We start from the raw sequence: 20,997 nt of genomic DNA, 5'->3' as shown, positions 1-20,997 counted from the left end.
CACAAGAACAGTTTTTCCCCCCGAATGCCATCACTCTGCTAAACAAATAATTCCCTCAACACTGTCAAACTATTTACTAAGTCTGTGCTACTATTGCTACTAGTTTTTTCTCATCATTCCTATCACCCATTTCCTCCCACTTATGACTGTATGACTGTAACTTGTTGCTTGTATCCTTGAGATTTTTTTAAATATTGTTTGTTCCTTCGTTGCTTATTTGTATCCTATGACAATCATTAAGTGTTGTATCTCATGATTCTTGACAAATGTATACAGTGTTCCCTCGATTTTTGTGGGGGACGCGTTCCGAGACCCCCCCGCGAAAATCGAATTTCCGTGAAGTAGAGATGCGGAAGTAAATACACCATTTTTGGCTATGGACAGTATCACAAGCCTTCCCTTAGTACTTTAAACTCCTAAATTGCCATTTCCCATTCCCTTAACAACAATTTACTCATCATTATTACTGGTATTCACCATTGAATAAGACACTTAGTAATCCTGATATTTGCAAACATAATTATTTATTAACAATAATTATTTTTTTTGTTATTTATTTACAAAAATTATTAGTTTGGCGATGATGTATGATGTCATCAGGTGGGAAAAACCGTGATATAGAAAAAAACCAGCAAAGTTATTTTTTAATTAATATTTTTTGAAAAACCGTGGTACAGGCTATTCGCGAAGTTCAAACCCGTGAAAATCGAGGGAACACTGTCTTTTCTTTTATGTACACTGAGAGCATCTGCACCAAAGACAAATTCCTTGTGTGTCCAATCACACTTGGCCAATAAAGAATTCTATCCATCCTTTCTAAATAATTATACATTTGATTCCAAAGAAGTATCAGGACCAGAAATGAAGATGGTTAAATGTCAAAAGAAGGAACTGACCAGACCCTGATTTTTCTATCTAAGATGTTTAAAAAGAGCCAAATAAAAACTTCAGCAGAGGTGGGGGGGGGAAAGCAAAATGAAACAAAATACCTTGGCAGTGTTTAATCTTTTTGACCGTTCAGAGGTATTAAAGATAGTTGGGATGGCTCCTGGCTTTAAATTCCTTCTCCCAGAAGCCATCCTTCCCCAAAAATCCGTCTTTCTGAAATGTTCCGAGCACACGACGTCGTGGTAAGAGGGAGCGAAATTCGGACGACCCATGTTTTTGATCCATTTTTTTAACTGCCTCTCCTTCGTAAAAGGAAACCTGCAGCAACGATTGAAAAACACTGATTTTAAAAAGAACAACCCAAAACCAAACTCAACACAGGGAGGTCCACACGGTTATTTACGAATGAATTTAATTCTCCGCTTGAGTGAGGAATTGGATCAAAATTAAACGGAAGATATGTTAAAGGGTTAAATAAGGCGCAGGAGGGAAGTGTTTTTAATAGGGAAGTGAACACAAGAACAAGGGGACACAATCTGAAGTTAGTTGGGGGAAAGTCTTCTATGTTTCTAAGATCAAAAGCAACATGAGAAAATATTATTTTACTGAAAGAGTAGTAGATCCTTGGAACAAACTTCCAGCAGACATGGTTGGTAAATCCACAGTAATTGAATTTAAACATGCCTGGGATAAACATATATCCATCCTATGATAAAATACAGGAAATAGTATAAGGGCAGACTAGATGGATCATGAGGTCTTTTTCTGCCGTCAGGCTTTGCAATTTATTTCCTAGAGGGGGCAAAATGGAAGTTTCCAGATAACCTCAGAGGACCAACCATCTCTTGATCACTTTTCACTCTTCTGTGCAAAAAAACGGTAGTGAAGCCGAGCCAAACAATCTCTCATTAAAATTGAGAGAGAAGAAGGGACATTTTCCTGGTAGGACATGTAGAAAGGAACAATGAAATTAAAGTTGCTTGTTGAAATGGGCGGCTATAGAAATCAAATCAGTCAATCAACCAATCACATCCCTGTTGCAGGTAGCCCCCAACTTACAACAGTTCATTTAGTGACCGTTCCAAATTATGAAGGCACTGCAAAAAATTAGTATGAACAGGTTTTTTTCACATTTAGGACGGCTGCACCATGTTGCATGACAACTGATTCACATTTAAGAGCCAGGTGACCCAGTGGTTAGAGTGCAGCACTGGAGGCTACTTCAGCTAACTGCTAGCTGTAGTTTAGCAGTTCAAATCTCACCACCGGCTCAAGGTTGACTCAGCCTCCCATCCTTCCGAGATGGGTAAAAAAAATGAGGACCCCGATTGTTGGGGGCAATATGCTGATTCTATAAACCGCTTAGAGAGGGCTGTAAAAGCACAATGAAGCAGTACAGAAGTCTAAATTTTTTAAAAAGTTATGATGGTCGCAAGGTTATTTGATCACCTTTTGGCAAGCAAAGTCAACGGAAGAAGCCGGATTCACTTAACAACCGTATTGCTAATTTAAAAACTGCAGCTATTCATTTAACAAATTGGCAAGAGAAGTCGTAATATGGGGCAAAACTCACTTTACAGGGCTTCTCACATAAATTTTGGGCTCAATTCCCTGAAGCTTCCAAAGGGCAAAATGTCCTTCCCCAAGGCCAAAAATTGGCTGTCCAGCGCACACATGCTTGCTGGAGCTGACATACGGCAATGCCTCGTGTGCCCTCCGGAATGGCTCCACATGCCATCTTTGGCACCCATGCCATAGATTCGCCGTCACTGGTAGATTTTATCTAAATCCAGACTAGGGTTCTTCTCCATGCTGGCCTCCAGACACAGAGACAGGAGGCTAGAGTGGCCACAAACGAGGCCCGCTCCTGCTGCATCTTTACTGCTCTCCATTTACATCCATTCCCCTCCCGCTGCCAGCATATGCAGATGTGGAATAAAATGGTGACACTAATGGGGTGAAGGGAGATTCAAGCTGGCTCACTTACCTGTGAAAGGTGACATGGGACCCATGCCACCGGCGGTTTTTGCAGTTGGCCACCGAGCAGCAACTTGCCATGTTTGTCCTGAAATTCCTTGTGGGATCAAGCCAAATCCCTCAACTTTCTTTTGCTATCGGGTGTTAAATCTAGCAGCTTGGTGCTTTGAAATTACAAATGAAAAAGCTGGAAATCTCCCCAAAAAACAGCTCTTCCTGACAGCATGTTAGTTTCTCAACAAAACTCCCTCTGATGTGAGGATCAGCCCAGCACAAAAGTGTAATTAAGGCTACCAATAGCTGCCTCTCTAGGACTTTGACAGTTCATCTCTTTGTGTCTTAGACGTCTCCCACTGAATCAACAACAAGAAGAAAAAGAATATTTCCTCGCAATACCTAAAAGAGATAAACAACAATGGTGAACTGGAAAGATGCAACAAAACGGACAATACAAAATTGGTACCGGTACATGCGGGAACACATTCAGTTACAAAACGATGTAGAACAAATGGTATAAAAATCCATGCACTCATCAAACCATGTGTTGATTGGATTGTTGAGTCTTAGGTTTTAACCGGGGTTATTGTTTTAATTTATACTTGACTTCTTTTAATTGTAAATTGCATTTTTATATTGTTGTAAGCCACCCTGAGTCCTTTGGGACTGGGAGACATTGAAATTTGATTATTATTAATAATAATAATAATAATAATAATAATAATAATAATAATAGAAAACCAATAAATAAAAATAATAATAAAACCAAGTGGTCAGCTGCTCAGGAACTGAAACCCCTGTGATCCTGTCCACCATTAAACCATCTTTACAATCAAACTCCATGTTTCCAGTGTCTTTCTCCCCACTTAGAACTGAACCAGATGGATTATTTATTCCAACAGTAGACAATGACTTAACAGGGTAAGCCGAGTCACATAAGCTATAAGCTTAACAGGAACCGCCTTCTGCTGCACGAATCCCAGCGACCAGTTAGGTCCCACAGAGTGGGCCTTCTCCGGGTCCCATCAACTAAAAAATGTCGTTTGTCGGGACCCAGGGGAAGAGCCTTCTCTGTGGCGGCCCCGGCCCTTTGGAACCAACTCCCCCCAGAGATTAGAATTGCCCCCACCCTCCTCGCCTTTTGTAAACTTCTTAAAACCCACCTCTGCCGCCAGTCATGGGGGAACTGAGATATTCTTTCCCCCTTTACAATTTACGCATGGTATGTCTGTATGTATGTTTGGTTTTTATAATAAGGGTTTTTAGTTATTTTAGTATTGGATTGGATTGTTACATGCTGTTTTTATCATTGTTGTTAGCCGCCCCGAGTCTACGGAGAGGGGCGGCATACAAATCCAATAAATAAATAAATAAATAAATATTTGGAACAATGGCTGTGTTTTCCAAATAAACCAAAATGTGACTGTTTTAAGCTAAGACTGGTTTGCTGAATAAGAAAGGTTTTGCTTTGAAAAAGACGATATATTATATGTCCTTTTCTTCAACACTCCTGCCAGCCTTGTAAAATTTTATGGCTTATCTTGGTCGGTGAAATTTTATAATTAGATGCAATTGTGCTGGTGGAGCAAAAGTTGGGATAAAGAAAAAATAATAACTGGTTTACACATATGATATTTGTGAGAGAGGTCCATTTCCTTAGGCAGAAAGTTGGATTGATCTGCCATCAGCTGAGGTCACAGTGTGGAGAAATATAATCTTACTCTGGAGAAATCTCAATTTCAATCTTTGCCCAACGAGTCAACTTCACAAACAAAAATACACACTATAAAGAAGTCTCCCTAAGAAATTTTTAAAAAACCATGCAATTCAGCCATAAATATAAAAAAATCTAGAAGGATAACAACCGTAATCGCTCACGGTTCAAATTAGACTTGGAAGTGGCTGTACCACACACACAAAAACACCTCTTGTGTAACCATGTCAAAGATGTGCGTCACATTAAACCTTCCCCTGCTTCGGTGGGGAATTGGAGAGGAGATGTGCATCACATTAAACCTTCCCCTGCTTCGGTGGGGAACTGGAGAGGAGATGTGCGTCACATTAAACCTTCCCCTGCTTCGGTGGGGAATTGGAGAGGAGATGTGCGTCACATTAAACCTTCCCCTGCTTCGGTGGGGAACTGGAGAGGCAGGATGGGCAAACTATTGAAAAACCATCCTCTTCCCTCCCCCCTTTCAATAGAGGGCTTTCCTTCCCTCGCTCCCCATTGTTCACTTAATAGAAATTCACAATTATCTTATCTGTGAAAGGGACGCTAACTTTTTTTGCAGTGTCACTGGAAAAAGGGATAAGAAAACTTTGCCTAATTGTTGCAATTATGTAATTTTTTTCCTCTTCCTTCCCAATTCTCTCTCTCTCTCTCTCTCTCTCCCCCCCCCTCCACATACAATCTGGGGTTCCTTTTCTGAGCATCACGATAGCTGATTTGACAGCCAAGGCACCTTGAGTTTCCAAGCAATAAACAACAAAACCCATCCATCAACAGGCAAAAGTTCAGAGAACTGCGGAAAATAAAGAGGCTGTTGCACAGAACTACTCCTGGCACTCACGTGAAACCTGGCTTCATGGAAGCCATGGCTAGATCCCCAAGGCCCCAACAAGCAAGCCACATTCTGGCGTCTGCACATTATCTTTTTCAACAACCAACTTTCCTAACAATCTTCCTTTTTCACGATATGCCAACAAGCAGGCATATGTGTGTTTTCTTGCTCTTCTCTCTGTATTAAACCATGGGTCAAAGCACAGGGTTGCATATACCAAAAGGTCCTACCTGTTAACGACTACTTCACCTTCAACCGCAACAACACACGAGCACGAAATCGATTTAAACTAAATGTCAACCGCTCCAAACCTGACTGCAAAAAATACGACTTCAGCAACAGATTAATCAATTCCTGGAATGCACTACCTGATTCTGTGGTTTCTACTCCTAACCATAGTTCCCTCTAAGCTGAGCAGTGAGCAATCGCTCACTTAAAAATCATCATCAACTCAGAGTTTTCCAAACCTGCCCAGAAGCCGAGAGGGAAAGAGTGAGAGGGAAGGAGAGAGAGAGGAAGAGAGGAAGAGAGAGAAACAAATAGAAAAAAGAGAGGAAGGAAAAGAAAAAGAATGGGAGTAAGGAAGAGAGAAAGAAAATCAAAATCTAGTTTGAAACTAGCTCAACTATTTAAGTGGCATTTTGATATTGATAGAGTTGCCCTATTATGAGCTCACTGTTATAGACACACAGTACAGTATTTTATTCTGAAATTCTCTGAGGCAAAACAGGGGGGGGGGTGTTATTTGTTTGTTTGTTTGTTCATTTATTTATTTATTTATTATTTTTGTGCCGCCCAGTCCCAAAGGGACTGCCGCTCAGACACTATACTTTTCCACTCACCCCCCAAAAAATTAGAGGGAACACTGCTCCTAACCCCAAAACCTTTAACCTTAGATTATCTACAATTGACCTCTTCCCCTTTCTAAGAGGTCTGTAAGGGGCGTGCATAAGCACACCACTGTGCCTACCATCCCTGTCCTATTGTCTTCTTTTGTTATTTTTTATCATTACTTATCTAATGTTTTATTTGTACAAAATAAATAAATAAATAAAATAAACTAGACACAAGAACAGCTTTTTCCCGAACGCCATCACTCTGCTAAACAAATAATTCTCTCAAAATTGACAAACTATTCACTAAGTCTGCATTACTATTAGTCTTCTCATTGTTCCTATCGCCCGTCTCCTCCCACTTATGACTGTATGACTGTAACTTGTTGCTTGTATCCTTATTTTATTTATTTATTTATTATTTGGATTTGTATGCCGCCCCTCTCCGAAGACTCGGGGCGGCTCACAACAAGTGAAAAACAATCCAATACATAATCCAATTAATTAAAATATTTAAAAAAAAATTAAAAACCCTATACTAACATACACACACACACACAAGCATACCATGTATAAATTCAACGTGCCCAGGGGGAGATGTTTAGTTTCCCCATGCCTGACGGCAAAGGTGGGTTTTGAGGAGTTTACGGAAGGCAGGAAGAGTAGGGGCAGTTCTGATCTCGGGGGGGAGTTGGTTCCAGAGAGTCGGTGCCGCCACAGAGAAAGCTCTCCACCGACATTGTTTAGTTGACGGGACCCGGAGAAGGCCCACTCTGTGGGACCTAATCGGTCGCTGGGATTCGTGCAGCAGAAGGCGGTCTCGGAGATATTCTGGTCCGATGCCATGAAGGGCTTTAAAGGTCATAACCAACACTTTGAATTGTGACCGGAAACTGATCGGCAGCCAGTGCAGACTGCGGAGTGATGGTGAAACATGGGCATACCTGGGTAAGCCCATGACTGCTCTCGCAGCTGCATTCTGCACGATCTGAAGTTTCCGAACACTTTTCAAAGGTAGCCCCATGTAGAGAGCATTACAGTAGTTGAACCTCGAGGTGATGAGGGCATGAGTGACTGTGAGCAATGAGTCCCGGTCCAGATAGGGCTGCAACTGGTGCACCAGGCGAACCTGGGCAAACGCCCCCCTCGCCACAGCTGAAAGATGGTTCTCTAATGTGAGCTGTGGATCGAGGAGGACGCCCAAGTTGCGGACCCTCTCTGAGGGGGTCAATAATTCCCCCCCCCAGGGTAATGGACGGACAGATGGGATTGTCCTTGGGAGGCAAAACCCACAGCCACTCTGTCTTATCCGGGTTGAGCTTGAGTCTGTTGACACCCATCCAGGCCCCAACAGCCTCCAGGCACCGGCACATCACTTCTACCGCTTCGTTGACTGGGCATGGGGTGGAGATGTAAAGCTGGGTATCATCGGCATATTGATGATACCTCACCCCATGTCCTTGGATGATCTCACCCAGCGGTTTCATGTAGATGTTAAATAGCAAGGGGGAGAGGACCGACCCCTGAGGTACTCCACAAGGGAGAGACCTCGGAGTCGACCTCTGCCCCCCCACTAACACCGACTGCGACCGGCTAGAGAGGTAGGAGGAGAACCACTGAAGCACAGTGCCTCCCACCCCCAACCCCTCCAACCGGTGCAGAAGGATACCATGGTCGATGGTATCGAAAGCCGCTGAGAGATCGAGGAGCACCAGGACAGAGGGTAAACCCCTGTCCCGGGCCCGCCAGAGATCATCCATCAACGCGACTAAAGCAGTTTCCGTGCTGTAACCGGGCCTGAAACCCGACTGCTGGGGACCTAGATAATCGGCTTCTTCCAAGGACCGCTGGAGCTGGAGTGCCACCACCTTCTCGACAACCTTCCCCATAAAGGGAAGGTTGGAGACTGGACGATAGTTGTTCAGTACGGCTGGGTCCAGGGAAGGCTTCTTGAGGAGGGGGCGCACGAGCGCTTCTTTATAGAGTGTTGGAAAAACTCCACTCCCCAAGGAAGCGTTGGTAATCTCCTGGGCCCAGCTCCGTGTCACCTCCCTGCCGGCCGAGACCAACCAGGAGGGACACGGATCCAGTAGACAGGTGGCGGAACTCACAGCTCCAATGGCCTTGTCCACTTCATCAGGTGTCACCAGATCAAACTCTTCCCAGACAGGTGGACAAGTACGTGCCCCAGTCACCTCGACTGACTCATTGTCAGTCGACTCTGTTTTACAATTGGAGTCGAGGTCGGCCTGGATCTGAGCGACTTTATCAGCGAAAAACGTGTTAAACTCCTCGGCACTACTCTGCAAGGGCTCCCCAACTCCCCCCTGGTTAAGAAGGGAGCGGGTCACCCTAAACAGAGCGGCCGGGCGGGATTCCGCTGATGCAATCAAGGCGGCATGGTACGCGCATCTTGCCGCCTTGAGCGCCACTTTGTAAGTCTTAATAAAAGCTCTTACAAGTGTTCGATCAGATTCAGACCTACTCTTCCTCCATCGCTTCTCTAGACGTCTCTTTTGGCGTTTCAACTCCCGGAGCTCCTCGTTGAACCATGGGGCTCTACGGGGTCTAGCGCCACGGAGAGGTCGCAAAGGCGCAATCCGGTCGAGAGCCTCCGCAGCAGCCGTATTCCAGGCCTCCGCAAGAGACTCCGCCGAACTGTGGATGAGTGCCTCTGGAATAACCCCAAGCACCGTCTGAAAGCCCTCTGGGTCCATCAAGCGTCTGGGGCGGAACATCTTCATTGGTTCCGCCTCCCTGCGGGGAAGGATTGGAGCCAGGAAGTCAAGCCGTAGTAGAAAATGGTCTGACCATGACAAAGGCACTGCTTCTAAGCCCCTTAGTCTCAGACCATTACTCAATTGCTCGGAAAGGAATACCATGTCAGGTGCGTGCCCCCCCTCATGAGTCGGACCCCGTACTACTTGAGTGAGGTCCATGGCTGTCATGGTGGCCATGAACTCCTGTGCCAACCCAGAGGTTTCGCCGAGTGACAGCAGGTTGAAGTCCCCCAAGACAATAAGTCTGGGGAACTCCACCGCCAACCCGGCTACCTCCTCGAGTAGCACAGGCAGGGCTTTTGACACGCAGCTGGGAGGCAGGTACGTGAGAAATAAGCCCACCTGAACCCCTAAGTCCAACTTCATCAAGAGTGACTCGCAACCCGCAATTTCCGGAGCAATGAGTCCATGTAGGCAAAGGCTCTCCCTGGCTATAATAGCCACTCCTCCCCCCCCCTTCCCTGGGGTCGAGGTTGATGCCATATCTGAAACCCAGCTGGGCAAATTTCAGAGAGAGGAACACCTGCCTCTGGGCCCAGCCAGGTTTCAGTAATACATGCCAGGTCGGCCTCCTCATCCAGGATCAGATCCCGGATGAGGAGAGCTTTATTTACCACCGACCTGGCATTAAGCAGCAGCAACCTGAGCCCAGGGCCAGAGTTACACTCATCACCAGTACCCAAGATTGGGCTCACGGAGCCAGAACAAGGGATCGTTATTAAGCAACGGTCCCTCGTTCCCCTGGAACGGCTAACTCCGTGGCCCCCCGCCATATCCTTACGATTTATATTATCTCCTAGTAGGATTATTTGTACCCTATGGCTATCATTAAGTGTTGTACCTTTTGATTCTTGACAAATGTTATATTTCCTTTTATGTAAAACATTATTTTACTGAAAGAGTAGTAGATCCTTGGAACAAACTTCCAGCAGATGTGGTTGGTAAATCCACAGTAACTGAATTTAAACATGCCTGGGATAAACATATATCCATTGTAAGATAAAATACAGGAAATAGTATAAGGACAGACTAGATGGACCATGAAGTCTTTTTCTGCCGTCAGTCTTCTATGTTTCTATGTACACTGAGAGCATTTGCATCAAAGACAAATACCTTGTGTGTCCAATCACACCTGCCCAATAAAGAATTCTATCGTAATAGAAAATACTCCAGTCCTTTTTGCTCATCCCGGGTGGCTTGCATTAAGAACGGCAAATGCGTGCAGATCACCCAGCCAAACAAATCCAGTAAGATAACTCTTTAGACTCACTTTATTGTCAGTTTAAATGCACACTAATCATATATTAAAATGAAATTTGTTACATACAGCTATCTAAGGTCACCACCTCCAATATACACTTCACAAATATGAGAAAATAAAGGAATACAAAATTATGCATAGACCCACATATATATTATTTAACACAGAGAAACAACACAATCTAGTTTGGATGTATACATGTACATGGCGGGGGTGGGTGGGAAGAAAGCGGCTGAAATTGGTTGAAATCTTGGGCGATATTGTGTCTTTCTAAGTTTCCAGCTAGCTTATTGCAGCAGCAGCAACAAAAAAGCCCAATATGCATTATTGGCAACTTGAAGATATCTGGACTTCAACTCCCAGAATTCCTCAGCCAGCATTTGCTGGCTAGGGAATTCTGGGAGTTGAAGTCCAGATATCTTCAAGTTGTCAAGGTTGGGAAACACTGCATTAATTTAACCCCTCAGCTATTATGATTTATGTATGATCTATTTGGGTTGCATTATTGTTTTTTACTATCGGGATTTTAAATATTGTTTTTAATATTGGATTTGTACTCTGTATATTGTCTGTTGTTAGCCGCTCCGAGTCTTTGGAGAGGGGCGGCATGCAAATCTAAATAATAATAATAATAATAATACTGTAATAATAATAATAATAATGATGATGATGATGTCAGCGGTTCAAATCTCATCACCGGCTCAAGGTTGATTCAGCCTTCCATCCTTCCGAGGTGGGTCAAATGAGGACCCGGATTGTGGGGGCAATAAGCTGGCTCTGTTAAAAAGTGCTATTGCTAACATGTTGAAAGCTGCCCTGAATCTAAGGAGGAGGGCAGCATAAAAATTGAATAAATAAACAAATAAACAAACAAAGAAACAAACAAACAAACAAAAATAAATAAATAAATAATAAAATAAATTAATAATAATAATAATAATAATAATAATAATAATTATTATTATTATTATTATTATTATTATTATTTAGTCAACGAGGAAGTCCTTGGTGCTCTCTGAGCTTTTCTTACAGACTTCTCATGACCCACACTAAGTAATATCATCAATGCTATCCCAAAGGTGCTTTTTTCCCCAAGAGGCAGCTGGACTTCCTGGGTTTTCTCTGAAGACGTTTCGCTTCTCATCCAAGAAGCATCTTCAGCTGCTTCCTTAGAGCTGAACAAGCTTCTCGCAAGAGAAGTGAAATGTATCCAAAGAAAAAACATAAAGTCCAGTTGCCTCTTGGGAAAAAAAGCACCCTTGGGCAACCATGACCTGGGATGACTGAGAATCTCCATAGACCAGTGTTTCCCAACCTTGGCAACTTGAAGATATTTGGACTTCAACTCCCAGAATTCCCCAGCCAGCATTTGCTGGCTGGGGAATTCTGGGAGTTGAAGTCCAAATAACTTCAAGTTGCCAAGGTTGGGAAACACTGCCATAGACAACGTAAGTGCTAGTAAGGAGTGGGGTTTGCTGCCAGTTTATTTTGGGGATTTAGATTAGATTACTACTAGAGTTAGAAGGGACCTTGTAGGCCATCTAGTCCAACCCCACAGTGATCTCTCGGTTAGCGCGGGGGTTACGTTCCAAGACCTCCCGCGCTAACCGATTTCCGCGTTATATTGGATGCGGAAGTAAAACCACCATCTGCGCATGTGCGCCATTTTTTTCATGGCCGCACATGCGCAGATGGTGGAGTTTGCGTGTGGGCGGCGGGGAAGACCAAGGGGAGGTTCCTTCAGCCGCCCAACAGCTGATCTGCTCCGCAGCGCGGAAGCAGCGAGGAGCCGAAGATGGGGTAAAGGCAAAGGGGAAACCCCATCTTCGGCTCCTCGCTGCTGCCGCGCTGCGGAGCGGATCAGGTGTTGGGCGGCTGAAGGAACTGAATGTCCCTTGGTCTTCCCGCTTGCCGCTTGCCAGTCCACACACGCCCCCCTGGATGAGCCGGCCACAGGGGCGAGGGGTGGGGATGAAGGGGCAGGACTTCCCGGACGGAAGGCATGCTCGGCTCTGCCGCTCCAGCCCCTTTCGGCCGAGCAGCCAGGGAAGTCGAGCCAGGCGTGGCGGCGGCCTGCGCCGATGTTCCCCGCTGCGACGGAAGGCAGTCGCTTGGCTAGGGAGGCTCGGCCGAAAGCGGCTGGAGCGGCAGAGCCGAGCACGCCTTCCGCCCGGGAAGTCCTGCCCCTTCATCCCCACCCCTCGCCCCTGTGGTCGGCGGGAATGAAAGGGCAGGACTCCCTGGGTGGAAGGCGTGCTCGGCTCTGCCGCTCCAGCCGCTTTCGGCCGAGCCTCCCTAGCCAAGCGACTGCCTTCCGTCGCAGCGGGGAACATCGGCGCAGGCCGCCGCCACGCCTGGCTCGACTTCCCTGGCTGCTTGCCGGGGAGGCTCGGCCGAAAGCGGCTGGAGCCGAGCACGCCTTCCACCCAGCGATTGTTCCGCTGCCGCCAGCATGGCCTGGCTGGCAGCGGAAAATGTAACGGAGCCCACGGGGGATTCGCCTTCCTCCCACCCGCAGCCGAGACTGATTGTGGGCTCCTTCGCAACCTCGGAGAGCTTCCGGGGCAGGGAGGAAAGCGAATGCCACGGGGCTGGGCTCGGCTCCCCCCCTTACCAGCCCCGCCGCGGAAGGCTCCATTCTGTTCCCTGCCGGCCCGATTGAGCGGCCGGCGGTCTCCATTCAGGGAACAGAATAAAAAAAAAATTTTTTTTTTTAAAAAATTTTTTAAAAAAACATTTTTTTTTAAAATAATATTTTAATATTTTATTTTTTAAATAATATTTTTTGAAAAACCGCGTTGCAGCGTTTCGCGCTAATCGAGAACGCGCAAGTCGAGGGACCACTGTACACCATTTTAGACAAATGGCCGACCAATCTCTGAAAGTCTCAATTGTTGGAACTCTCACAACCTCCGCGGGCAAACTGTTCCACTGCTTGATCTCTCTCACTGTCAAAAAGTTCCTCCTTATTTCCTGGTTGAATCTCTTTTTGGTCAGCTTCCATCCATTATTCCTCGTCTGGCCTTCTGGTGCTTTGGAAAATAGCCTGTCCCCCTCCTCTCTGTGGCAGCCCCTTCTGCTGCACGAATCCCAGCGACCAGTTAGGTCCCACAGAGTGGGCCTTCTCCGGATCCCGTCAACTAAACAATGTCATTTGGCGGGACCCAGGGGAAGAGCCTTCTCTGTGGCGGCCCCAGTCCTCTGGAACCAGCTCCCCCCAAAGATTAGAATTGCCCCCACCCTCCTTGCCTTTCGTAAGCTTCTTAAAACCCACCTCTGCCGCCAGGCATGGGGGAACTCAGATATTATTTCCCCCTAGGCCTTTACAATTTTATGCATGGTATGTTTTATGTATGTTTGGTTTTATAATAGGGGTTTTTTAGTTGTTTTAGTATTGGATTGTTAAATGCTGTTTTAATTACTGTTGTTAGCCACCCAGAGTCTACAGAGAGGGGCGGCATACAAATCCAATCAATCAATCAATCAATCAGTCAATCAAGTATTGGAACGCTGCTGTCATGTCTCCCCTGGTCTTTCTCTTTGCTAGATAGCTATGTCCAGTTCCTGCAAACTCTCTTTGTGTGTTTTAGTTTCCAGTCCCCTAATCATCCTGGTTGCTCTCCTCTGCTCTTTCTCCATAATTTCAATGTCTTTTTTGTAATGTGGTGACCAAAACTGAATGCAGTACTCTAGGTGTGGTCTAACTAAGGCTGTATAGATATTAGTACTGTACCTCCTTAGTTCCAGATTGTATCCCTGTGTTAATGCAACTCAGGATTGCATTGGCTTTTTTGGCTGCCACTGCACATTGCTACCTTATGTTTAGCTGGTTGTCTACCAAGACTCCAAAATGCCTCTGGCAGTCAATGCTATTGAGTGTGGTTTCGCCCAGTTTATATGTATATGTATATAAATATCAGTTTATATTCTGGGGACTTGCCTGTCTGTGGGTGGGTGACATAAATGTAACCCAAATCAAGAAATTGCCAAAGAAGCCAACAACAAAGAGCCCCCAACAAAAGACTCTGTAAAGACTCACCCAGATTAGGCAAATCACCAGAATATAAACTGACAGACAAACCGCACACGTTCAATTATGGTCACATTACAAAAAAGACATCTAAATCCTGGAGAAAGAGCAGAGGACAGCAACCAGGATGATTAGGGGACTGGAAACTAAAACATATGAAGAGAGCTTGCAGGAACTGGACATAGCTATCTACGTAGCAAAGAGAAAGACCTTTTTCTGCCCTCAGTCTTCTATGTTTCTAAGATTGACGGCAGAAAAAGACCTCATAGTCCATCTAGTCTGCCCTTGTTCTTGTGTTCACCTTCCTATTAAAAACACTTCCCTCCTGAACCTTATTTAACCCTTTAACATTTTAAATATTTCGATCATTTCCCCCTTTCCCTTCTGTCCTCCAGACTATACAGATTGAGTTCATGAAGTCTTTCCTAATAAGTTTTATGCTTAAGACCTTCCACCGTTTTTGTAGCCTGTCTTTTGTAGCCCGTTCAATTTTATCAATATCTTTTTGTAGGTGTGGTCTCCAGAACTGAACACAGTACTGTATTCCAAATGGGGTCTCACCAGCGGGATCACAATCTCTCTCTTCCTGCTTGTTATACCTCTAGCTATGCAGCCAAGCATTCTACTTGCTTTCCCTACTGCCTGACTACACTGTTCACCCAATGCATGTGTTGTCTAGATATTATCATCATCATCATCATCATCATCATCATCATCATAACGGCCAGTTGTTTCACCAGATTTGGCATTAGTTATTAATCGAGCCCCACCCAGCGGCCTACAACGTGGTAATATATTTCGAATTATTATTTTATTCACAAAAAACCCAGTAACACACAGCAAATGAGATTTATATTCTAGATTTCATATTACAATATTACAATATCAAAAAGCAAACACTTCCCAAGCTTCTAGAACTGTGTGTATTATTATTATTATTATTATTAATTGTATCACAGCGGCCAGTTGTTTCACCGGATTTGGCATTACTGTAGTTACTAATTGTGCTTCACCCAGAGGCTTAGGACGCGATGATATATTTTCGAATTGTTATTTTATTCACAAAAAAACCAGTAACACGCAGGAAACAAGATTTATATGCTGGATTTCCCAAGCGTCTGGGGCTGCATAATAAATAATAATAATAATAATAATAATAATAATAATAATAATAATAATAATAATAATAATAATAATAATAGCACGCCGGAAGGCCTAAGCTTTTTTTCCATTCCACCCACGTGTCCAATTGTAAGGGGCTTATTATCCCTTCCCCAGTTAGGGGCAGCCGTATTGGGTCCCCCCCCCCAAATTTCTTTTCCCTCGCCCTCCGTGGCTGAGAGTTCCGTGGGAGGAAGAATGAAAAAAACCTTACATAAATAAATAAATAAAAAGCAAGGCGGGAGGGAGGAAAGGGGGGGGGGACTAAACCAAGATGGCTCCCCGCGCAATTGCAAAGCGTTTCCCCGCTTCAGACAATGGGCGCTCTCGATTCTACCCTTTTGCATAAGTCTACGGTCGAGAGAGAGAGAGAGAGAAAGAGCGAGAGAGACGCGCGTTTCCTCCCCGCCCGGAGATGCGCGTTGTCAGCCAGCTCCATATGCCTCCGCCCCGGTTTTTCTTTGCAAGCAAACTCACCGCTTCTCCCTTGTTTTTTCCGCCCTGCCGCCTCTTTCGTCCCTTTCTTTGCAAACGGGCGACACGCGAGAGGCCGCCTTCACATGAGCGCGGATTTAAAATAATAATATTTTTAAAAATACAATCCAGAAATAAGAGGCTTCCGCTGTAAAAAGGATTACGATTCCCCCCGGGCCGGATTTTTTTTTTTTTTGGTTTATCCCAAAAGGCCGATCAAAAACCGGGATGCCACTCTTCTTTCCGTCTGACACCTCCTCCTCTTCCCCCCGCGAAGGTGGTGACATGGTTTACTCCGCTTGGAAGATGGGCGGGGCGAAGATGGCGATATGGCTTGTTCCACTTCGATTAAAAAGGGGGTGCCTTTAAAAAAAATGGCTGGTTCTTCGGTAGCCTAGATACGCAGCGGGGAGATTTTTAAAAGAGCTTGATCGGCCGCGCCGGCTTTCTAAAAGGGTGAGATCGTAACGTTTGGAGGGTTTGGGATAAAAGCGGCGACCCCTCCCCGGCGGGTCTGAAATGGTATCGCCCGCTCCGAATCAAGGATCGACGAATTGAGTGCGCGCTGGAGCCAGGCGTCTCCCGACCCGAAAGGCGACACCCCCTCCTTTTTATTCCGTTTTCTTTTGGATAATTTAATCCCTGGGTTGTATAAATTCATGACGCTTCAATTTTTCCAGCTACGCGGGGACGGCGAGGCTGGAAACCCGGTCTTCGGATTAAATGGTGGAAAGGAAACGCGTTTGCTATCAATTCGTTTTAACCAAAGATAGTACCGCGATCGGCTGTGTTTTTGTGTGTGTGTTTGTTTTAAAGCGTGAATCGAGCACTAAAACGGTAGATCCGGTGCTAGGTAAATAAGCCCAGGGAGTTGAGAATGCGAAAGCAATGCAATGTAAATGAAACTCAAGAGTAAGAGGGGGGTTGTGGACTCCTATCCCATCAGCCCCTGCCAAGGTGGGTATAGCAGCCAGGACCGATGGGAGAGAACCATATTCCGAGTTCCTGCTCGAAATAACCGAGACAGTCGGTTTGCACCTTTCCTGGTGATATAAATCAAGTCAAAGGAGAATAAGAAGTGAGGGTGTACATTGCATTTTTTTTTTAATCACTGTGGTGGGAGTCATTTCCTCCCCCCACCCCAAAAATCCCTGGTCCTGCCTTTTGCCACCAACGGGGCAGCTGGGCTCTTTTCCTCAACCCCCTCCTAATTGTGGGAGGAGGAGTTGTCCAAACTTACATGGATACTTGGAAGGCCATTGTCCATTATACCAGTGTTTCCCAACCTTGGCAACTTGAAGATATTTGGACTTCAACTCCCAGAATTCCCCAGCCAGCATTCGCTGGCTGGGGAATTCTGGGAGTTGAAGTCCAAATATCTTCTAGTTGCCAAGGTTGGGAAACACTGCGTTATACCATCCTGTTGGAGGAGTAATTTATTTATTTATTTTATTTATTAATTGGACTTTTATGTCGCCCCTCGGAGGACTCGGGGTGGCTTACAACATAGAATAAAAAATATGAAACATGTTCTTGTTGCAGCGGGGCTCGTTTTTCCCCTTCTGGCATGCATATTCTTTCCTTTCTTTCTTTCTTTCTTCCTTCTCTCTCTTTTCTTCCTTCCATCTATCTTATCCATCCATCCATATTTTTTGCTGATACTGAAAAGGGAGACTAGTATAGGTCTATTTCGACCAAAAAAAACCCATACACACATACACCCTTTTAATCAGCAAGGTTTCAGATTCGGTTGCATCCTCACGTCTTTTATTTTCCAAAACAAAACACTTGTTCTTGTTGCAGCGGAGCTCGTTTTGATCGTTTTTCCACTTCTGGCATGCACATTTACTCTTTCCCTCCTTCCTCCCTTCCTCTCTCGCTCTCTCTTTTTGTGTAGCATATTTTTTGCTGATAGTGAAAAAGGAAGGGAGACTAGTATGGATCTATTTCTATGCACCATAACAAATTCCTTGTATGTCCAAGAAACTATTCTATTTCAACAGAAAAAAACCCATAGATAGATAGATAGATAGATAGATAGATAGATAGATAGATAGATAGATAGACAGACAGACAGACAGACAGACAGACAGACAGACAGACAATTTTATTTATTTATTTTGTCCAATACACAATACATATTGAAGAGGATAGACATGAAGTATTATATATAAAGAAAAGATATAAAAGTAGAGGAGAAGATATATGAAAGGAAGAAAAGATATATATGAGATAAGGAGAGGCAATTGGACAGGGGACGAAAGGCAGGCTAGTGCACTTATGTATGCCCCTTACTGACCTCTTAGGAACCTGGAGAGGTTAATCTTGGATAGTCTAAGGGAAAAATGTTGGGGGTTAGGGGTTGACACTACTGAGTCCGGTAATGAGCTCCATGCTTCGACAACTCGATTGCTAAAGTCATATTTTTTACAGTCAAGTTTGGAGTGATTAATATTAAGTTTGAATTTGTTGCGTGCCCTTTTGTTGTTGCGGTTGAAGCTGAAGTAGTCATTGACAGGCAGGACATTGCAGCATATGATTACAAGATAGATAGATAGATAGATAGATAGATAGATAGATAGATAGATAGATAGATAGGAGATTGGACTACCATTTGGCTGGGATGCATTAGGATTCCTGCTCAGGCAGGGGGTTGACTTGATGACCTGCATGGTCCCTTTCAACTCTAACAATAAATAAATAAAATAGATTGATAAATAAATAAATATAGATAGATAGATAGATAGATAGATAGATAGATAGATAGATAGATAGAGACAGATAGATACACACACACACACACACTATTTATATATCCCCTCCGCTTCTTTTCTTTTTAAATCCCAGCTTGATGGTGCATCGGATCCTGCAGCGTTCAAGAGAGCGAGGGAGGCGGCTAGAGAGGAGAAAAGCGGCGGAGGAAGAGGAGGAAGGTTTTAGCGGGTGGATGCAAAAGGGGGAAAGCATTCGCCGCGGCACTTTCCGGTCCGTGGCGTTTGGCAGCTGGTGCGCGGAGGGGAAAACGAGCGGCGGCGGCGTGAAGAAGCTGCTGTGCTCGGAGAAAGGAGCAAAGGCTGAGGATCCTGGGTTCAAATGCCGCCTCTCTGCCCTTAAGGGAGGAACGGGGCGGTTTCCCGGGTGGCTAGCTTGGAGAGACGGAGGAGGTGAGCCGAGCCGAGCCCGAAGCAGCCGGTCTCTAAAGCAGCGTTTCTTGAACCGCGACAACTTTTTAAGCAGGGTGTACTTCAACTCCCAGAATTCATCATCATGTCATGACTGGCTGGGGGATTCTGGGAGTTGAAATCCAGCCCTTTCACAAGTTGCCAAGGTTCAAAAATACTATTCTAAATAAGGGGGGGGTCTTGAAACTTGGCCACTACAACACTTGTGGACTTCAACTCCCAAGGTTCTTCAGCATGCCATGTTGAGTGAGGAATTCTGGGAATCAAAGTCCAGCCTTTTTAAAAGTTGCCAAGATTAAGAAATTCTACATCTTGAAACTTGGCCACTATAAGACCTGTGGACTTCAATTCCCAGGATTCTTCATCATGCCATGCTGACTAAGGGATTCTGGGAGTTGAAGTCCAGCCTTTTCAGAAGTTGCCAAGGTTCAAACAGGCTACTCTAAATCGGGGTCTTGAAACTTGGCCACTTTAAGACTTGCAGATTTCAACTCCTAAGGTTCTTCAGCATGCCATGTTGGGTGGGGTATTCTGGGAGTTGAAGTATTTGTGAACTTCAAGGAATTCTGGGAGTTGAAGTCCAACCTTTTAAAAAGTTGCCGTCTTGAAACTTGGCAACTATTAAGACTTGGTGGACTTCGGTTCCAGAATTCTTCATGCCATGGTGGCTGGGGAATTCTGGGAATCGCAGTCCACCAGTCTTAAAGTTGCCAAGTTTCGAGACCATATATATATATTCATATATGCACAGAAATAGCGTAGCAAAGCTTGAACAGGAAGATGCTAACAGATTTGGAGGTGAGTACAAGAATGATAAGCAGGAGGGGGCCTCCTAAACTCAGGGAGTTTATCAGATGGAGGGAGGTTGTTTTGGGGCTTGGGTCTCTGCCAGGTTTCATTAGCTTCTCTCCTTTTCTCTTCTACAGTTCGTGGAATAGAGACAGTCATGGTGAAATCATGCTGCGCAATAAACTGCAATAGCAAATTTTCACTGGGCAATAATATTTCCTTCCACAGGTAAGTCAAACCCCCTTCCAAAATGCATCACTGCTTGGTTTGGTGGCAGCTGTGCCTCAGATAGAAAGTCCATACAGAGAGTGGTAAGGACAGCCAAGAAGATGATAGATGGAATGATAGATGGAATACTGTGTTCAGTTCTGGAGACCTCACCTACAAAAAGATATTGACAAAATTGAACGGGTCCAAAGACGGGCTACAAGAATGGTGGAAGGTTTTAAGCATCAAACGTATCAGGAAAGACTTCATGAACTCAATCTGTATAGTCTGGAGGACTGAAGGAAAACGGGGGACATGATTGAAACATTTAAATATGTTAAAGGGTTAAATAAGGTTCAAGAGGGAAGTGTTTTTAATAGGAAAGTGAACACAAGAACAAGGGGACACAATCTGAAGTTAGTTGGGGAAAAGATCAAAAGCAACATGAGAAAATATTATTTTACTGAAAGAGTAGTAGATCCTTGGAACAAACTTCCAGCAGACGTGGTTGGTAAATCCACAGTAACTGAATTTAAACATGCCTGGGATAAACATATATCCATCCTAAGATATAATACAGAAAATAGTATAAGGGCAGACTAGATGGACCATGAGGTCTTTTTCTGCCGTCAGTCTTCTATGTTTCTATAGGAAGCTCACTTCCCATCATTCAAGATGGCTGCCTATAAGAGCTATGTGCTTAGAGCTCAAAACATTGTTAGAGATCCCATACACCCACCTCACATTCTGTTTTTGTTGCTCCCCTCGGAGGTTTTGAAATATTTCTAGCAGGACTACCCAATTTTGGAACAGCTTTGTTCCTTCTGTAAACTTGCAAGATTTGTTTTCTCTCGCCT

General features: G+C 44.6%; 2 protein-coding genes across 4 annotated transcripts in view; one reads left to right on the top strand and one right to left on the bottom strand.

Annotated features, from left to right (window-relative positions):
- The window catches only part of LOC139159803 (zinc finger protein 585A-like), a 43,111-nt gene extending 26,846 nt beyond the window's left edge, over positions 1-16,265 (bottom strand). For 2 of the 3 annotated variants that reach the window (XM_070737197.1, XM_070737198.1), the window contains exons 1-3: positions 15,966-16,265; positions 2,876-3,261; positions 990-1,206 (exon numbers count right to left, since the gene is read on the bottom strand). In XM_070737197.1, coding sequence (XP_070593298.1) covers positions 990-1,206; positions 2,876-2,946 — 288 coding nt within the window. In that variant the 5' untranslated portion in view covers positions 2,947-3,261; positions 15,966-16,265. The remainder of the gene's footprint in view (positions 1-989; positions 1,207-2,875; positions 3,262-15,965) is intronic. The other variant, XM_070737199.1, reaches the window with a different exon arrangement.
- A 2,548-nt stretch (positions 16,266-18,813) lies between these two features.
- Positions 18,814-20,997, top strand: part of LOC139159223 (zinc finger protein 585A-like) — a 53,495-nt gene continuing 51,311 nt past the window's right edge. Inside the window, exons 1-2 of the mRNA XM_070736570.1 lie at positions 18,814-19,126; positions 20,071-20,161. Coding sequence (XP_070592671.1) covers positions 18,814-19,126; positions 20,071-20,161 — 404 coding nt within the window. The remainder of the gene's footprint in view (positions 19,127-20,070; positions 20,162-20,997) is intronic.

The sequence above is a fragment of the Erythrolamprus reginae genome, chromosome 2 (genome assembly GCF_031021105.1).
Source record: "Erythrolamprus reginae isolate rEryReg1 chromosome 2, rEryReg1.hap1, whole genome shotgun sequence".
Lineage (NCBI taxonomy): Eukaryota > Metazoa > Chordata > Lepidosauria > Squamata > Dipsadidae > Erythrolamprus > Erythrolamprus reginae.
This window is presented reverse-complemented; position numbering and strand designations above follow the sequence as displayed.